This window comes from Pipra filicauda, unplaced genomic scaffold (genome assembly GCF_003945595.2).
Source record: "Pipra filicauda isolate LSUMZ 115617 unplaced genomic scaffold, ASM394559v2 scaffold181_size1560634_pilon, whole genome shotgun sequence".
Taxonomy (NCBI): domain Eukaryota; kingdom Metazoa; phylum Chordata; class Aves; order Passeriformes; family Pipridae; genus Pipra; species Pipra filicauda.
Genome location: NW_024104289.1, coordinates 196,984 through 212,975, shown reverse-complemented (window position 1 = coordinate 212,975; position 15,992 = coordinate 196,984). Strand labels below are relative to the sequence as shown.

Here is a 15,992-nt window from a genome sequence, read left to right as displayed (position 1 = left end):
AGCTTGCAGAAAGTGAGGAACATCTTAAAGAAGACAGGTTACTCTTAGCAGGTAGTGATAGTAATCCTGGGTCCTGAACATGTGTCATGGTTAAACTCCCAACTGAAAACAAAGTACCAGGCAGCTGCTCCTCACTTCCCTCTCCCTGCCCTCTCTGCCCTGGTGGGATGGGGAGGAGAATCAGGAGAAAAAAAGGAAAATTCATGGGTTGAGATAAGAACAGTTTAATAATTGAAACAAAGTAAAGTAATATAATAATAACAGTAATAAAAGGGAGAGAAAGAGAGAGAGAGACAAATGATGCACAATGCTGTTGTTCATCTCCTGAGCTACGATGGGCTCCCCTTCCAAGTAACTCCCCCAATTTATATACTGGGCATGGTGTTCCATGGCATGGAATGTCCCTTTGGCCAGCTTGGCCATGGATATCCCTTTGGCCACACTCCCTCACAGTTTCTTGTGCATTTCCTCACTGGCAGAGCCTGGAAAACTGAAAATTCCTTGACTCAGGGTAACCCCTGCTCAGCAACAACCAAAACATCCATGTGTTACCAACACTGTTTTCATCTTGAATCCAAAACACAGCTACTAGGAAAAAATGAGCTCTATCCCAGCTGAAACCAGGACGACGTATTCAAATGAAGATCTCGTTTATGTTTTTCTTTGCGGATTTTACATTTTTTTCTTGTAGTAACACATGAGAGGGACTTCCCAGGTTTTCTGTCAGCGGTCACTGTGCAGTCCCTCTCAAAAGGCCTTTTGCAATTCCCTTATATTAAATCTTTATTTCCCTAACTTAAACAGGTTAAACCTCCTGTGGAAGGTCATAGTTTTGCAACCCTGCCCCCGAAGTCTCCCTCTCATGGTGGCACAGCAGACGAGGACAGTTTTGGTACCCGCAAGGCCAGATCCTCCTTCGGCCGAGGCTTTTTCAAGATAAAGAACAACAAGAGGACTGCAAGTGCCCCCAATCTGGGTAGGTACCATGCATCTGCATGCAGACCCTGTGCATTTTGAAGGGCCTTAACAACACCTGTAGCTTTCTTAAAAAGCAGGAAGGCCAGCCTTAGTCTCACTGTGACTTTGTGGCATTTTTCTCAGTAGGATGTTTAGGAAGTATCAAACAACAAGAAAAAAAAGCACTGATGTGATGAAGTGTTTGATCTGGTTCAACTTCTGCTGTGATGTTTCCCCTGGGACCTTGCAGGGGGTTGCTGCTGTTTTGAAATACTGGCTGTCTGCCAGTAGTTCACACAGGGGATTTATGGGCTTTTTTCTCCCCCAGCTCCATCCTCAGTTTATCTTTCATAAGATATTTCATATGTGCAGAAATGGAGCAGCAACACTTAGTCTTCGCCTTTATTTTTTTTGTATTTAAACAGCTTTGCAAAAGGGATGGTGACAACAGGAACAGGATTGGCAAGTCATTCAAGCTTAGGTAGATTTTTGAGCTATTATGGAGGAGAGTTGTTTTGGTGTTGTTATTTGGTGACATTTGCATATGACAAAGAAATAAAATATTCTGCTTAATGCAGAAGTTGTTGTTGCCATCACCTGAAATCCTCCTTACATTTACTGCTCTGCTGTAGCAGTCCTTCCTTTAACACTGCTGATGCTTTTGAGAATGCACGCAGGATCACTCTTGAGGAGAAAAGACAATGCAGAAAGAATCGTGCCTTGCAGAATATATCTCTTAAGGAGTCTTTCTGCTGTGCCTTTTGCAACCGGACTTGTCTATCTTGTATTGGCCTTTTTAGCCACCAACGCGCTTGTAACAAACGTGGGTAGAGCCCTTTCCAAATCTTCGTTCGCAAAGCCCAGCCATGATGTAGCAGTCCTTCCACTGTTGTGATGAAAGCATCCATGAGTCTTGGCATTCAATCTACTGCCAGTCACCTAAAGTTTTAGTTTCTCTCTTGCACCAAATTTAGGGATTTAGCTCTCTCTTTCAGAAACCTGAAGGGGGATAGCTTCTGCTTTGTTGAGCAGAAGTGTCTCCTGTTCTTACTTATCCCAAGACAATTTTAGACTTTTGTTCAAAGCAAGTAACATACCCACACATTGATCATACATTGCCCGTATTTTCCTGTGACACACACAGCCTGGGAACTTGCTAGCTCCCAGTCTGTTCTGAGGGTTAGACTCTTTGCTTTGGTTTATTTAATGTGTACTTGAGTGAGATCACCTGTTTCATCCTGGAATCAATGTGTCTAACAAAGTGGAGCGCTTGCGGCTGTCGTAAAGGATTGGAAGATGGGTCATGTAAATCAGGGCCCTGTGAATTTGCGTAAGTTATTTATGTTATCCAGGTCTCAGTGCTTCCATCAGCTGCTGTCCAGATATTTGCCACTGGACAGGAGTCACACTCAGCCCTGAGTGTGTCCTGAAGCAGGTGACCTCACTGCACCGAAGTGACTGCACGGAGCTCTGCTCCATTTCCTTTCTGTGCAAGGGGATTAGCAGTGGATTGGTGAATTAGCAGTGAATTCGGCATTCATGTGGCGCCTGTGTCTCATGTACCTCCCTCCCTTTGTCTCGTATTTTGTTGACTTGTTCTGAACTGTGTTTTCCCTTGTCCCTCTGCGTGTTCCCTCCTGTTGTGTGTGCCTTGTTTGGATCTCTGAAGATCGCAGTCGAAGTGCAAGTGCACCTACCTTAGGTACAGTAATCCTGCATGTCTTGCCTCTACCAGCCCTGGGCTGTGGCTGCTGCTAATGGCTGGTTATGGCCACACACTCCTCAAACACCAACTACACACAAGAGCTCTGCACCCAGACCTCTTCCCATCACTAAAAGGAGTTTTTGCGTAACATCTGCCCTCTGCTAAAAGTCAGCTGTGCCATTTCTCAGTGGCTGCTACTAATGAGAGAGATTGCGGGTTAATTTGCCGTGACTTTGAGCCCAAAGTTACCCACAGACCCAGGGAGCAGCTGAGAATCGGTGGTGTTTAAATGCCAGAGGCACCTTGGTGCTCCCATCTGTCCTGGATCCACTGGAAGAGTTTAAAGAATGAGGAAGTAGGGAATGTGGGAATGGCCTGAAGCTGTGTCAGGGGAGGTTCAGGTTGGATATCAGGAAAAGGTTCTTCCCCCAGGGGGTGACTGGGCACTAAACAGACCAAGGCTGACAGAGCTCAAGGAGTGTTTGGACGACGCTCTCAGGCACAGGGTGGGATTGTTGGGGCTGATCTTTGCAAGGCCAGGAGTTGGACTTAATGATCCCTTCCAACTCAGCATATTCTATCATTCTGTGATATTTCCCAGGCATTCGTTTAGGGGAATTCCAGGGGGAAGGGTGAGTAGTTCCTTTTCTAAGGTGTAGTTATATTTATTATATAATAAAAAGCGAGAAATAATTGGGTCAGATGGTGAAGGAGCCATTCACAGAATGAGTAAAAACCAGTCTTGTAATGTGAACCTTCCCTGAGTGGTTCTGGGTGGTGAGCCCTGCAGGGCCCTGCCTTAGCCAGCAGAGCTGTGTTGGTTGGGGTGGTGGTGCAGCCACGCAGGGTGTCCCTCACTGACAAAGGGACCAAGTGATCTGAGCCCTTCAGTTTCCCACGTGTGACCCCTTATGTGTCAGCTGTTCCAAGATATAGTGTCAGTGCACCAGAGGGAGCCAGGAATGAGGAGCAAACATTGCAATACCCGCAAATCTCTGCTACTAATGCACCCGACCTTGTCCTGGTATTCTCTCTCTAGAATGCTGTTTAAATGTGTTTTTTTCCTAAACTAGCACTTCATCTTACACAAGTAAAGCAAAAACCACGAATGCCACAGCCTGATTCCATGTTAGTGCTGTCTCCCACTGGCAGGATCCTTGTGTTCCATAGTGGTCAAACTGAAGTGCCTGGAAAGAATCTTTTATTTGACCTTGTTGCTTCACTGCAAGGTTTGACATCTGAAGCATTGGTGGAAAATGGGACATGTTCAAATGTATTCTGGCTGAATCATCTAAACTTTGCCCAGCAGAAGGACCCACTGGCAGAGCCTAAATGTTTTTGCTGGTCGTGCTCTACCTTGATTCATTGTCTGCTTCCCTTCTGGAAGTCTGAGAGTCCATTTCAAAAACCACTGATGGTCATTTAATTACACAGCCATGTTAAAAGATGGTAGAAGTGATTACAGGCCTGACTGTCAGCCTGCTGCAGACTGCCTTGCCACAGCTGCTTCATCTGAACAAACTCGTGCTGTCACTGTTCCCCAGCAAGTCACTGCCATAAACTCCTCATGGTAGTTTTATTCAGCTGTCTGGCACTTGCTGGCACACCTCTGCTTGTGTAGCCTAGTAGATACTGCAGTTCTTTTAGTTTTCTTTTTAAATGCTCTTAAAATTGTTTTTTTCTCTGTTAGTTTAGCTTTTGTGACGACTTTCCCTTTGGGGACAGGAGCCCTCAGGTTTGTTGTTGTAGAAAGCAGCTACAGATCAAAGATTTAATGGTTTTATAGTGGGTGATAATGTGTGGGGTCTCTAATCAGAGGTGCTTTGTGCATCACTCAGAAGATCTGGTTCAGACAGAGCCTAAACTCCCTGTTGTTCCTCTGCAGAGGAACAAAATATTCCACAGTTTGCAGAAGTGAGGGGAAAAGGGCCTTTCCCCCAGAGCAGGAGTTTTATTGCTGGAATTTCTTTGCCATGGGAATGGAATACTGCAGGTTATTGGGAAAGATGTCTGCAGGGAAATTATTTGGTTTTCTGTGGTGTGGAGAATCCTGGTTTGGTTCCCTGCCATGGCACTGAATTGTTTCTGGGCATCCATGTGCCTTGGCTCTGTCTGTGAAAGGACTGTAGGAGCACTCCCTGAGGAAGAGTAAACTTGGGATTTAATTGACTGATTGATTAAGGAGGTATTTTTTGCCCACCTGGTGCAGAGCATTGCCTTGGAACGTTACCAGCCAGGCCCACGAAGGAGGATACATGTTGTTTCTCCTAAATTTTCCCATCCCTCTTTGCCCCATTTTCTTAATATGGTGGCTCTCAATAATTTTAGCAGGAGTCATTCCCAAGTTCAGGAGTGTGTCTGTACAGTCCTGCACAAGTGGGTCTTGACAGAGATGTTGTTTTCTAACAGCTGAGACGGAGAAGGGATCTGCAGATCACTTGGATCTGGCTGGCTTGCCCCCACACCCAAAGGAAGCAGATGGTCTACAGATGACTCCACCTTCTCCAGATTCCAGGAAAAAGGCCAGGGGGATCAAAAAGTTATTTGGAAAGTAAGTAAAAGACGAGAGATGACCATTCTCCAGAGCTGGGGTTTGCTGGGAACACATCTTCCCTTCAACATGTGGCTCCATGATTTACTGTCCCAAGAGCAGGAGCCTGTGTAGCATTTTAGAGAAGTAACAGCAGGTCAAGGGCAGGTGGAAGAAGAGCTACAAGCCCTGTAGGAGATCTTGCCTACATTGATTGCAGTTGCCTTGTCCTTAGCCAAATGTGAACATGCTTACCTCCTTTAAACCAGGCTTAGGAGAAGTCAGTCTACCACCTTCAACCCCGATGACATGTCCGAGACTGAGTTCAAACGAGGAGGGACGAGAGCGACGGCGGGGCCACGGCTGGGCTGGTCTCGAGACCTGGGGCAGTCCCACAAGTAAGACAAGTGGTGCCAAGTGTGCTGGGGCTTGATTTCCCAGCTCAAAGGAGAAGCTCAGTGCCAAACATTCCCTCTCCTGGCTCTCCTTTGAGAGGTGATCTTTGTGGGGTTTGAGGTTGGGTGGGTGGTGGGGTCGTTCCGCTGAGCTGCAGGAGTGCAGTTTCTTTGTTCTGATTATATTTTCCATTTTACACAGAGGAAGGAGCATTTGCTACACACAAGTTGATCAGCCTCTTTGCCTTTAATTGTTACAGAATTGTTTGTCTGTTTTCATTGAACCAGGACGTGAGCCCTCACGTGGCAGTGACAGATACTCCTCCAGTACCTTTCCTGCTGCACTTCCAGGGATTAAAGGCTAAAGTGAAGCATTATGGTCTCTCTTTGGGGTTTTAGCCATGCTAAGCAGCAGAGGTGGTTGGTTTTGGTAGTATTTATTGTGATAGTAGCAGCAATTAGCACTTCATGGTGCTGATGATTCCAAAGGAAACACATCACAAGCCTGCCACGATGCATGTTCCCCTCCAGAGATTGTCCTAGCTCCCACAAAATATGAATTAGACTTAGATTTTGGCTTTCTTGGAGATTTGAGGCACAGGATTTATTAGTCTTTTTTTTGGTGAATCTTCCACAGTGAGCTGGACATGCCGTTCGCAAAGTGGACAAAAGAGCAGGTTTGCAACTGGCTCCAGGACCAAGGGCTTGGCTCCTACATAAATAATGGCAGGCAGTGGATACTGTCTGGGCAAACACTCCTGCAAGCTTCTCAGCAGGATCTGGAAAAGGTGAGAAATAACAGAAGCAATCCTTTCAGTTAAAGGTACAAAAAAATTGCTGTTTCTCTGCGTGTAAATCAGGTGCACCTAGTAAAAAATGTAAACAAGGTGAGTTTTCAAAATAACTGTCATGTGCAGTGATGCCAAATCCATTTCTTTCTGGTTGAAGTTTTGTAGAAATTTAATGCTCTGGAAGGAAGGTAATAATTACAAATATGTTATTTAACTTCATGAAGCGTGGATGTATCAATTGACTATGCCACTTTCTAAAAACAGGTATGTGAGAGTGCCTCATTATCATATGGATTTGTAGCCCTGATTCATGGTACAGTTGTTTTATGCCTGTGTAAGAAGGGTGTAAAAAGTTTATGGTTTGTTCTGATTGAATTTCTGCCCATTTTATACAAAGAGAATGAGGATTTGTTACACACAGGTTGATCAGTTGATGTCTCTAATTGTTACAGAATTCTTTGTCTTTTTTTCTAAAATGAGGAACAAAATAAAAAGGTCGATTCATTTTATACTTCTAATCCACAGTATTCACTACAGTTTGAATTTCCACCTCTTAAAAAATCACTCTCCTCATGAAATAGTAAGCCCGTTTACTCAGTTAGGTAGTTACACTACAACTGGAATAAGAAAAGTGTGATGTGAACATAATGAGTTGTAATAGTGTTATCAGAGGTAACATTAACCAGCAAGCACTAGTGAAAGTGTGTATGGGATAAAAGAGATCCTGGAATGTCTGCACTTGCAGCTAAACTGGGAAAGGTGTTATGCCTTTGGAAGCATTAATGAATTTCAGTAGTGCCTGGGATCTTCATTTGCTCTTAACTAAATAATTCCTTTAACCTTACCTGCCTAAATGGGAAGGTATTTTTCTGAATGCCAGCATGGGTTATATTGTGGGATTTTTTTTAACCTGTTATCAGAATACTGTGGCTGACATTTTCATACAATTTGGAATCCATCACTTCTTGAAATTAATTTATGATTAATTAACCCACCACACCACCAGGCCTTTCCCTAGTGCTGAACATGTGCTAAAATGATGCTGATATTAATCAAATAAAAAACACACCTGCCAGGTCAACAGCAAGTGCTGTGTACAGTGTGACTCTCTGGAACCCTTTGGAATTCAGCAGAAGGAGAAATAATACAGTATTGTCTCTAGATTTGCTGCTTTCCTTCCTCTCACAGGAGCTTGGGATAAAGCACCCATTGCATCGGAAGAAGCTCCAGCTTGCTCTGCAGGCACTGGGATCTGAAGAGGAAAACAACCATGGCAAACTGGATTACCACTGGGTTACCAGTAAGATTTTATTCCATGCTGAAGCAATGTCTTTAGATGGGGGTTCCTAATCATGGCTAATTTGGGGCTCAGAAGGTGAGAAACACCAACTGGTGCAGGTAACTTGGCTCCCACACTGACAGCAGTGTTTGTCTCTGCCTCAGGGTGGCTTGATGACATTGGCCTCCCCCAGTACAAGACCCAGTTTGATGAAGGGAAGATGGACGGCCGAATGCTCCATTACATGAGTGTGGTGAGTAAATGGCTTCTTTTTTTCCCCTGACATCCTTTCCATGTTCTTAGTTTGTCCCCACTGAAGACCAGGTGAATGGTTCATTAATCAGGACTTCCAACTTTCTGGGTGATGGCTGGGAGGAGGCTGAGGGAGGTCAGAGGGTATGCCAGAATTCCCTATTTGTCCATGTGCTTCATTGCAGTGTTTAAAGGGCCCCTTCAAACTGTAGTGGGAGTCCTGTGTTAAGCTAATGCTAATAGCTGTAACCTATAGAAAACAGTTACTACTACTCACCTGCAAGTATCTCCTGTATTCTTTCCAACTTTAGAGATACTGTCTTCACACAATCTTCAGGTGGAAGAGCAAATTTCTAAGCAAGAACTCAGATTTATGCATGAGAAATGGGCAATTTTGCTCTTAACAGTTGTGCTCAGGCAGGGTTTGCACACCAAAGTGTGCAGATGCTGTCATTACTGTTCATATTGTTATTAATTAATAGAAGTAGGTGGAATTTTTTTTCTTCAGTGAGCAAGCATTCTATCTGCTTACTTATTCATGTGGATGCTTAGGTGAAGAAAACCCAAGCAATTTCCTTTGAAGAAAATTGCAGTTTGAAGAGCCAACTTGTTTGAAAACAGGCTACACTTAATAGCTTTTGCATTTCAAAGTGAGATTCCCACTCCCCACTCAGACCATTTCAGTCAAATGTTAAATACTCACTGCTTTAATGATGGGATTTAGTGCTTATTTCCTTTAGTTTTTTGAGTTCAGACATTAATATAAAAGTAGGAGGCAAATTGTTTCTTCTGCTTAATTCTTGGAAATGTGATGCCCACAAGGCTCCATTGAGCTTGATCTTGTGCTGGAAGACTTTACTACCAGTGTTAAGTGAGTGAGGATTGACTGCAGATAAGATACAGCATGGGCTGTATAACGTAAGGGAATTAGTATTATTCAGGAGTCTTTTTTGTATTGAAAAAGGAGAAAAAGTAATAGGTGGACAGAGGAAGGACATGTAGCAGGAGCTTTGTTTTTTAAATGGATATTCTTCCTATCACTGCCCTTTAATTGTGGATATTTTTAGACAGAGTTTAACCATCAAACTATGACAACAGATTCACTGTAAACAACCACCTAAATATGCAAATTATGAAACTAATACTTGTTAAGATCTTATAAAGTTACCCTGCCTCAAAATTAATAACAGTAGCTGGAAAGCTGTCCTGGCTCTAATGCAGTCCCTGAGGATGTGTCATCTCACCCTGTCCCCTCCTTGTTGCTCCAGGTTTCCTGTACTAAGCCCTGTGCCCCGTGTGAAGAGCATCACCCAGGAGGTCATACGGTGCAACATGGGGAGCTTTTGTTTTGGGACAGATGGTTTGCTGCTAATCACCTGTCTCACATATTAAAATTTTACCTCTGATGTGTCAGATGTGCCCTTTTCAGCTAGTCTCCTCCAGTCAGATGCTGGTTCCATGAATAAGCACATTTATGTTTATTAACTCCTCCTTCCTCTTTGACAGGATGACCTGCTGTCCTTGAAGGTTGTCAGTGTCCTCCACCACCTCAGCATCAAAAGAGCCATCCAGGTGTTGAGAATAAACAACTTTGAGCCCAACTGCCTGCGCAGGAGGCCATCGGATGAGGTACTGCTTTACCCTGAAACTGTGGAGGGAAATCCTTTAGGATTTTATCCCTAATGTTTCTGATTGTTCCTGCTCTGCTTTCTCCTCCTTCCTATTTCATTCTGTTTCATTTTCAGTTCCCTTTTTCTCATGTTGCCTTTCCAGCCTCATGCTCTGACATCACTTTCTTTCCTCCACCTGCCCTGACCCCAGACTTGTGTCCCCCTTGCCAAGTCTCCTGCTTCTCTTCCAAGCCAACAGCTGGGCTATTTTGGCCCAGTGGTTGATGTGCTGTCTGGAACATAAATCATCTTGAACTCAGCGCACTGCTGCCATGAGTCTTGTGTAACTTTGGCAAATTGATGGCAGTGTCAAAATTTTCTGTGTAGGAGGAGCTTGGCCCTGTTACCAGATGGGAGACTGCTACCAGTTTGTTTTGGAAGCAGCAAAGGCTGGATAGGGCAATGGATGATGAAACAGCCCAGACTCTTGGATTTAGATTCACAATGTGTATCTGCCAGAACAGCACAGCAGCTCATGGAACCAGTTGCTGAAGCTTAAAACATCCCCATCCCCACCTTGGAATTGCTGCAAGGTGGCAATCTAAAAAGCTGAGTTGGGATGTCTCCTAACCTGCCCATTCCTCCTGTACACAGAGCAATGTCACCCCTTCCGAGGTCACCCAGTGGACCAACCACCGTGTGATGGAGTGGTTGCGCTCCGTGGATCTGGCAGAGTACGCACCCAACCTGCGGGGCAGTGGTGTGCACGGAGGACTCATGGTAAGCTTTTGGGATGGCTTGTTCCTTATTATTTAAAAAAGAAAAAGTGGTTGAGAATCACCAAAAGTTCTGACACTGCGTTCACTGCACACGTCTCATCTTCTTGTTCTACTTCATAAGTAGCAACATTTATTCCTCTATGGTTTAAAGGATGTGAATGTCTGTGGCACAATTACTGTAGTTTGGTAATCTGTATTCCCCTCACAATTTAATTCTGGTATGGCATTCTCCACCTCCTGTCCTCTGATCCTGCACACTGGCGGTAAACAGCCACTGTCTGCCTTCCCAGACCTGGATATGGTTTTCTTTTAGGAGGGAAGCTTGTTACTTCTGTAAAATTTGAGATTTCAGTGTCACACCAGGATTGTTTTTAATTGCTCTGGCATCAGATACTCCAGACAAGAGATTTATAATTACAGAAGTTTGTTATGGTGATTAAGAGTTAATACCCTGCTCCAAACATTTTGTCTGTTTTCCATGATTCTTCTCGCTACCTTGTCCAGAGTTAAAGAGGATGGCGGGCAAACATTCTGTGGCAGCTTCACACATCACTTCAGTTAAGGGTGAATTTATCTGTTCCTTTCTGCTAGTTTGTTTCTATTTGTGAAGGAAAGCCTGGAGGTAGCATTTTGGGAATCCTTTCTCTAGTTAACTCTCTTTTCTCTCTCTTCATTGTACACTTTCTCTAAAATACAAAAACTCCCAAAGTAGGGAATGACCAAGCTGATGTCCTTGAGACTTCATCAGATAGTTGCTGTCTTCAGCTCAATTCTGTGGTTTGATTCATAGGTTTTGGAGCCTCGTTTCAATGTAGAAACCATGGCACAGCTGCTGAACATCCCCCCGAACAAGACGCTGCTGAGGCGGCACTTGGCGACTCATTTCAACCTCCTCATCGGGCAGGAGGCCCAGCAGCAGAAACGAGAGGCCATGGAGTCCCCAGACTATGTCCTCTTGACAGCAACTGCCAAAGTAAAGGTTGGTCACTTGTTCTGGGCCATGTGTGAGGTTCCAGGATCTCCAGTGTGCTGGTTTTGGAGGGCACTTCAGTAAGGTCTGAGAAAAGGGGCTGGTTCCTAAGGAAAGAAGGATGAGAGAAGGACCTGGCAGATTTGGGTTTGACACTTGTGTCTGCCATGAACACACCACACCTCAGCCTCTCCTGTGCACAGATGAGAGGTAGCACTCGTGTTGTCCTTCTGTCTGTCCTGTAAGGTGTCTGGAGGAAGATTGTCTCCTACTGTTTATAGGCTCATGGTCTACTGTAGTGGAATTTTGACCTCATTTTAGATCCTTTAAATGGTGTTTTCTTAACAGTGGTACAATAAGAGAACACACATTGTCCTTTCTGCCATGAATTACAGCTGTTTGGAAGATCTGTTTAGGAGACAAGTGGGGTTTTGGCCCTTCATCATTGAAACATCAGTGCAAGAGTAGGAGATCTGTTAATTATTAGCTGATTCTCTAACTTAGTGTCAAATTTCTCTTCACTTTTAAGCCAAAGAAACTTACCTTCAGCAATTTTGGGAACCTGAGAAAGAAGAAGCAAGATGATGGGGAAGAGTATGTGTGTCCCATGGAGCTGGGGCAGGCATCTGGGAGTGGATCAAAGAAGGGCTTTAAGCCTGGCTTGGATATCCGAGTATATGACGATGATGATTTGGACAGGCTGGAGCAGGTAAGCCAGTTCTGGCAGTTTGGAGTCCCTGCCGTGGCAGGACAAGGGGGAATGGCTTCAAACTGAAAGAGAGGAGGTTTAGATTGGATATTAGGGAGAAATTCTTTATTGTGAGGGTGGAAAGGCCCTGGCACAGGTTGCCCAGAGAAGCTGCCCCATCCCTGGAATTGTTCAAGGCCAGGTTGGATGGGGCTCTGAGCAACCTGGGATAGTGGAAGGTGTCCCTGCCTCTGGCAGGGGGTTGGAACTGGATGGTCTTTAAGGTCCCTTCCAATGCAAACCATTCTATGACTATGACACAGCTAATTTATTATTGATTCATTGTTTTTATAGATGGAAGATTCAGAAGGGACGGTGAGGCAAATAGGAGCGTTTTCTGAAGGCATCAACAACTTGACAGTAAGGCTTAAAAGTGCTGTCTAGGGGTCTGTGGAGTAAGATCTGTTTCTCCAAGATAGATATAAACCCCTTGGCAGACATAAATAGGGTCAACCTTCACTGTTCCCTCGTTTCCTTTCCAGCACATGTTGAAAGAAGATGAAATGTTTAAAGACTTTGCGACCCGCTCTCCCAGCACCAGTGTAACAGATGAGGACTCCAATGTTTGATGGTAACCACCAGGCACCGGCAAAGGCTCACTTTCCTGTGTGCAGGAGCATCATCATTTGATGTGATGGGCAGCAGATAATGTACATTACAATTGCTCTTGCTTCTGTTTGTTCGAAGGAACACTGTGGGGTGGAGAATTTTAAAGAGAAAAGAAGATTTAAAAAAAAAAAAGGTGCCTACTCTAAAGTTGCCATAAAAGCCACCCAGACCCTGGTGAATGGTAATCATTTTAACTCTATTTAATGTACAAACTGGTGATATGTTTCAGAGTGTTGCATTTAAATTTATGTGGTATGACAGTGCTCTTTTTTGCTTATTCATGGTCTCAGATAATCCTTTATACTGTTTGAAAGTAACAGAAGGTGTTAGGTAAAATACTGAGTCTGTAGATATCGTGCATCAGCTTTCTCTAGGCTCTCAGCTGAAAAATAGAAGTTACTGCTCCTTTTCAAGTGCTTTTGTTTGGCACAGATACCAGTTCTGCCCTTCCTACAGTATCCAGTGTAGGATTTTAGTCATCTGTGCCCTGCATAAGCTGCCCAGTAGCTCTTGACTGTTGCTCTTATTTTTATACTGTTTTATAAAAAAAAAAAAAAAAAAAAAGAAGTATATGAAGTACATATAAAAGCAAAAATTTAAATTTTGTTGTGAGATAGAGTGATGGAAAGTTGAAGGTGTGTGGGGAAAGGGGAGAAGGTTGTAAAAAAATTATGCCAGTTTGCAGACCAGCTGGTTACTGGAAAAGGCAGGCTGACCTTTGGAACTGTTTGCTTTCATTGCTTTTTACTAAGTGCACAGTCTAATGATCTTCCATTTGGGATGAAACAATTCTAAAGCACATTTTTTCTAGCAGTGACCTGTACGAAAACTGCACATTTTAAAATGTCTTCTCTCTTGGTCCCAGCAGCAGTAGTTAGAACATTCAACAAGGTTGTTAACACTTCTGTGACTTAAAAAAATCCAGTGAAGTTGAGAGCACTCCCTGCATATGGAAGGGATGTTTCTGTGCTATAACTAACGTGAAGATGGTGTAGTTGCAAAAAAAACAAAATAATAAAGTTATATAGAGAAATGTATAGGAAATATATTATTTCATATTATTAAACCTAAGATGGGACTTTTCCTCCAAAATTCAAATATCAAACATGTTCCTCATCATTAAAGCACACCTCCGCTGCTTTTGAGGATAATCAGGTTTTAAAGTTCCGAACTAGCCAGTGGAAATCTCATGTCAGACTTTGGGTATTGTGAGCAAACAAAAAGAAAACCCAAGTAACTTTTTATTACAGTGGTTGTTTGTATGGTGTTGAACGTTGCATGTGTTGTGGCACAATGGCATGAAGCTGCTTTGCTTTGTAAAGGGAAAAAAAAAAAAAAGTCTAAAAAAAAGTCCAGCTGGAAATGTTCCTTGCAGTGGTGTGTTGCTTTTCCAAGTGTTTGTCACTCGTTTTGTTGCTCTCTGTGCTGGAAGTGAGACTGTTCCTGGTGTGGAGCAAGGGATTTTAGGTTTGTGCTGACTGTGAGGATGTTCATAAAACAAAGCTGGGAAAGGAAGAAAGGTTCTTTCTGGGGCTTCCAGGGAACTCCCACCAGATGCTGGGGTAGATCAGAGACATATTCTGGCATTATATTCTTGTGACCTGATGACCTGGATCTTTGAAGGATGTGCAGGGGAGGTGATTGTTGATGTTCCAGGATGAAAAATTTTGATTATTGATGTATCAAGATGAAAAATCTGATGTGGACAGGTTGCATCGTACATAATGTACACTGCCATTTTCGGTAACTGGAGCCAGGCAAACAATCCGTAAAGTCTCCATAAAATACTTTTTGCTGCTTACCCTTTATCTACAAACAGATCACAACTGATGCTTTAGTCAACATTCCTGACTGATTCCTGTGCACGAATAATTTGCTGTTATTTCTTCCTCTGCAGTCTTGGGGGTGTTTGAGCTGTTTTATTTGGGCAGAAATACCACACTGTGTAACATGCAGATGGTTGGGATGTGGATTCAGGCCTCACTTCCTGTGAATACTCTGCAAAATTGTTATTATTTACATGGAAGTTGAGCATAAAACCCTGTGGAAGCACTGGGAGAATGTGGTGAAGGCTTCCAGGCAAAATTCCTCCAAATTGCTGGCTGGTGAACAGGACTGGATATCCATAGGGGGGAAAAAAGGGGACCTAGTGACACAATACTGTGTGTGGAACTAGGCACAAATATACTCTCCAATGTCTCTTCAGTCCAGTGTTATCAGTGACCGCAGGGATGGTTTATTTAAGTCCAGTGTAAGCAGAATTCTGCTCCAAACAACCCTTTCCTGCACTTGCCAGCTGTCAGCCAGGTCATCCCCTTGGAGCTGCCTATCATCTGAACCTGGGTTGTTTTATGGGGTGGGAATATGAGAGCAAGTGATAAAGTCAGGAAGTTTTCGTGTGTGCACCCTTGATACCATCAGGGTGTTTTCATTTGTGTTTGAAAAGGGCAACATAACTGCTGTGTATTGCCATGTGAAATCCAATAAAATCTGTGGAAAATGCCAAGTGTTTCTGAAAGCTGGTTCTCTTTTTTCCCTTTAAATTTTCCTAGGAAGCTTGTTTTGTTCTATTTAAAAACTGACGGAGGGAAAAGGGGCAAAATCACACATTTTTTGTTGACTCATTAGTTTGTCAGTAATGCCTGTAGAAGAGCTCAGCTAACAGCCAAGAAATCAACTATCCCAAGATGTTTTAGTTACTTCTGGGATCCAGATTTGAACCATCTTAGGTTGTTTGGTATGGTGTGATGAGAAGGGCTTCACCATTGCTCGGTGTCCTCTGGCCGTTCTTGCTGTAAAAAAAGTGTCTCTGTGGTTCCAGGTGTTGTTCCCCTCAGCAGTCAGGAGCTCTGGCTGCTTTGCTAACAGGAGCTGAGCTTCTCCAAACTCCATTTTGTTGCTGTGGTGCAGGTATAAATGATGGTCAGTTGCTTTGCTCAGTGGAGCCTGGATAATGGGCCGGAAAATGCAGAACCCTGGTCTCATGACCGTCACTGCCATGGTTTTGTTCATCAGTTCAGTGTTTCAGTGGGAACACTGAATATAAACACTTTGAAACTTAGAGTATAATAAGCTTCTATCTGTTTGTTTGCAGGGTAGAGGGAAAGACAGATATTTTTCAGTTAAGAGCCTATGGAGATTAAACCCAGCTTTTTTCTGTTAGCTTAAAGTACATATTACACTTAGGAATGGAGAACTAATCCAGAAAAACTCTTCTGATTCCCATCCACAAGGTGGATGGGAATCTCCTAAAGCCTACATCCTGGCTTTAGGAGAGAAGTTGCACTTGCCCTACCTGAATGCTTTTTATACCTTGCACTGCTTTGTTGTTATGACTGTTCAGTGCAGATTTATGCTTCACCTCAGC

At 43.6% G+C, this 15,992-nt stretch overlaps 1 protein-coding gene across 18 annotated transcripts in view; it reads left to right on the top strand.

Moving 5' to 3' along the window:
* PPFIBP1 (PPFIA binding protein 1) overlaps window positions 1-15,131 on the top strand; it is a 78,576-nt gene extending 63,445 nt beyond the window's left edge. For 10 of the 18 annotated variants that reach the window (XM_039379951.1, XM_039379961.1, XM_039379960.1 and 7 more), the window contains 13 exons: window positions 802-976; window positions 2,627-2,659; window positions 5,072-5,213; window positions 5,462-5,590; window positions 6,225-6,375; window positions 7,567-7,678; window positions 7,822-7,910; window positions 9,416-9,538; window positions 10,174-10,299; window positions 11,089-11,277; window positions 11,798-11,977; window positions 12,311-12,376; window positions 12,499-15,131. In XM_039379951.1, the coding sequence (XP_039235885.1) occupies window positions 802-976; window positions 2,627-2,659; window positions 5,072-5,213; window positions 5,462-5,590; window positions 6,225-6,375; window positions 7,567-7,678; window positions 7,822-7,910; window positions 9,416-9,538; window positions 10,174-10,299; window positions 11,089-11,277; window positions 11,798-11,977; window positions 12,311-12,376; window positions 12,499-12,585 (1,602 nt within the window). In that variant the 3' untranslated portion in view covers window positions 12,586-15,131. The remainder of the gene's footprint in view (window positions 1-801; window positions 977-2,626; window positions 2,660-5,071; window positions 5,214-5,461; window positions 5,591-6,224; window positions 6,376-7,566; window positions 7,679-7,821; window positions 7,911-9,415; window positions 9,539-10,173; window positions 10,300-11,088; window positions 11,278-11,797; window positions 11,978-12,310; window positions 12,377-12,498) is intronic. The other 8 variants (XM_039379966.1, XM_039379964.1, XM_039379957.1 and 5 more) reach the window with 3 other exon arrangements.
* The last annotated feature ends 861 nt before the right edge of the window (window positions 15,132-15,992 follow it).